The 3,427-nt window shown below is 41.1% G+C and overlaps 1 protein-coding gene across 1 annotated transcript; it reads left to right on the top strand.

Moving 5' to 3' along the window:
• Nucleotides 1-633: 633 nt before the first annotated feature.
• Nucleotides 634-2,779, top strand: LOC103717349 (transcription factor MYB20-like). The gene is made up of 3 exons (XM_008805688.5): nucleotides 634-1,181; nucleotides 1,620-1,749; nucleotides 1,899-2,779. Exons 1-3 carry the CDS (start codon nucleotides 1,049-1,051, stop codon nucleotides 2,509-2,511), a joined length of 876 nt encoding a protein of 291 aa, XP_008803910.2. The 5' UTR covers nucleotides 634-1,048; the 3' UTR covers nucleotides 2,512-2,779.
• The last annotated feature ends 648 nt before the right edge of the window (nucleotides 2,780-3,427 follow it).

The following is a 3,427-nucleotide window of genomic DNA, read 5'->3' as shown; positions in this document are numbered from 1 at the left end:
CGTGATTCCTTTCTGTTCCAACAATTATATTACATTCGTCAATGAATGGGAGTAGTTGAAACTCACCAAGAAAATAACTGAAGTGTTGGGGACATATAATAAAGCCTTTATCATGAAAAAAAAATTCATATAATCAAGCCTCGGATCTTCAAAACCATCAGAATATTTTTTGCAGATTAACTAAAGCATTACATATACCACAAAAAGATCATGGTGGTGGCACACTTTACTTTTATAAAGATCGAGCCACATAACATGGTCCTACATAGCATTTCTATGCCGCATCACGCATAAACTAAATAATTTGATGATGTTGAGCTGAGAAAATAGAAAAAATTCTATAAAGATGTCCTATGGATTTCTTCAAAGACCACATCTCTAATTCAAATTTTTTTGAGTGGTTAACAACACCTGTAATTTATTCTTAATTTATTCTTAAGTGGTTAACAACACCTAGAGAAATATTTGCAACACTCTACCTATATCTTAATTGCACTAAGAGTTTCCAGAATCGGATCAAGGTCTAATATGGGGAAAACTATAGTCCAAGCAACTACTCCATCTCATTAATTTATCTTTTGAGAAGGCTTAATTCCATATTCTATAATAATTATTTTCCAAACAAGTCATGGCGTCCCCGACTTTCTTAAGAGGAAGATTTCTCCCATCCACTCTGAGAAAACTTCACGCGGTGAGGAGCGTAGTGGGTTCTTCGGAGCGGACGCGTCGGCCCTTGCGAGCCAAGCAAAGGCCGGCAGCGGATGAGGTGGCGCTTTCCGGCGACCCACTTCCCACGTGCGACCATGCCGTCCCCCCCTCCCTGACACGTGTGCACGGGCCTCGGACTTTGTAGGGGCATGGAGGGCCCCTCTCCCCACCCTTGAGTTCGAGTTATATAAAGGCAGGTGGTGGCGTTGATTGTTTGTAGTCCCCCCTTCCTCTGCTATTCTCTTTGTCTCTCTCTCTCTCTCTCTCTCTCACGCTCGTACTCATATTTTGGTGGTGTGGTTAGGAACTGGGTCTAGTTTAGAGGGAAGGGGAGGGAGGAATGGGGAGGCAGCCATGCTGTGATAAGGTGGGGCTGAAGAAGGGGGCATGGACAGCAGAGGAGGACAAGAAGCTCATCAACTTTATCCTCAGCAATCGCCAATGCTGCTGGAGAGCTGTGCCAAAGCTAGCAGGTCCCCTTTATTAGATATTGCTTGATTGGGCTCCTCTTCTCTATCTGGTTTAAGATATAATAAAACAAAAACAGTTTCTTCCATATTCTTCCTGTCAAGTTGTCTTTGGGCCTCCTCTTGGTTGCATTACTTGGGTCTTTGGGGAGTTGACTTGGTTATTGAGATCGATTTAACTGGGTTTTGGATTTTGGAGCTTCGGTTTGATTTACGTTTGGCTTTTGCTATGATTTGTCTCTGTTGCTTTGGCATCGTGATAAACATCTCTTTCAGTGACATGTAATAGTATTATATTCAGAAAGAAAGAAGACATCTAGTAGTAGACTATGGTGAAACAGAATGAAAACTTTACTGCTAAGTCTTTATCTTTTTTGATTAATTGTTTGTTCCTTAAAAGCTTTGTAGTTGTTATTGATGGATACGTTTCTATTGTCGGTGTAGGATTGCTTAGGTGTGGGAAGAGTTGCAGGCTGAGATGGACAAACTATCTCAGGCCTGATTTGAAGAGAGGATTGCTGTCAGAGTCTGAGGAGAAGCTGGTCATTGAACTCCATTCTCAACTTGGGAACAGGTCCTCTCTCTCTCTCTCTCTGCGTTTATTTTTTATTTTTTTTTATATATTGACTTAATTGAGTTGTTAGGCACATATGCTGCATTTGGTTTTGGTTTGCTATGACCTTTAAACAAGACTTTTTTTTTGTTTTTGTTCCTCTCTGGCAGATGGTCCAAAATTGCTGCTCATCTCCCTGGTAGAACTGATAATGAGATAAAGAACCATTGGAACACCCACATCAAGAAGAAGCTAAGGAAAATGGGAATTGACCCCCTCACTCACAAGCCCATCGCTTCAACTGTTGATCAGCAGCAGCAGGAAGGGGATGCTTCGGTGCATGGAAATGATAAAAATGAGCAGCTCTGCGTGCAGTGTCCTTCAAAGATGACGCAAGAGGAAGCAGAGGAGAGGAGCATCACACGCTCATCCGATCCTGTAGAGACTGATGCATTTCTTAGCAAATCCCCGGGATTTTGCACGGATGAAGTACCCATGATTGAGCCTCATGAGATCATAGTCCCTTGTGCCTCCTCAACCCCCTCCATCTCCTCTGTTTCTATATCATCATCATGCTCTTCTTCCAGCTCTGATGCTAAAGCTGATGAAATCCAACTTCCATGCATGGACTGGCCGGAATCATTGTTCCTCTGGGGGCTCGACGACTTCATGGGGCTGGATTTTCTGAATGATGATGGAGATGGAAAACTAGGTCTCGATCCTCCTAGCCAATATCAAAGAACTGCTTTTGATCAGGAGTCTTGGAAATTTGAGCTTTTCTGATTCCATTCTCCATGCTTTTGGCAATTTATGGCTACAGATGCAATAAAAGAAGGCCTTTGTGAAGACTCATCCTTTTTCCTTCATTTCTCTTTTTCTTTCTCCTTCCTTTCCTTTGGTTACTTTTTGTTCCATGTGAAAAGAAAGGAATAAATGGAAACTATCTCTTAATAGAGGATGTAATCTTCTTAATTTATTCCCAAGTGTATAAACAACCATTATCAACTCTCTTACATGCTATGCTGGAAGTACAAGGTGTTCCAATGATCCAGTCTGATGCTAGTGCATATCCCTTGCTCATGAGCTTTGCTTGTTATCACTTTTGTCCAGTGGATTGACAATAATATGCATGGCTTGACTATGCCCAAAGGTGACCAGAGTTGATGAGTATACTTTTACACCTGTAAGAAAGCTGTGGCTAATCATCTGAACATTAAGAATAAATAATGGACTAGATGGTTATGGCACTTATTGTTTTGTTCATCACTCAATGAATGACCTCATGCCAATCTTTCCTGATTTTCAATTTTTTTCTGCTAATTGTTTTCCAAGGGTCCATAACACTGGTTTAAAAATTCTAGTTCTTGTTAGGATTGGCATGTTTATTTCTCATCAAGAATATGGCAAGACATATAATTCTTCGAGTATGCGGGGATATCCAATTTGCAGGAATATGTAGCTCCAACAACATGTTTATATTCGACACCGAATTGTCTTGAATACAAGTTCATTGATTCACAAAGCCTCATTTCAAAGAGAAAATTTCACATCTTTGGCATTGACTACTGAGAGGCTGGCCTCCAAACCTCCAAGACCTACTGGAGATGCAGGAAAATCCAAGCCTCAGCAAGAATAGCATGAGATTAAGTCATCATCGCATGCTGTTAGCAGATTTGGACTGAGAAGAACTCAAGAAATT

Source organism: Phoenix dactylifera, chromosome 18, assembly GCF_051530095.1.
Source record: "Phoenix dactylifera cultivar Ajwa chromosome 18, Ajwa_hap1_PhDact_Kaust_v1.1, whole genome shotgun sequence".
In the NCBI taxonomy this organism is placed as follows: Eukaryota; Viridiplantae; Streptophyta; class Magnoliopsida; order Arecales; family Arecaceae; genus Phoenix; species Phoenix dactylifera.
Note: the sequence above shows the minus strand (reverse complement) of the source record. Positions and strands in the feature narration are given on the sequence as shown.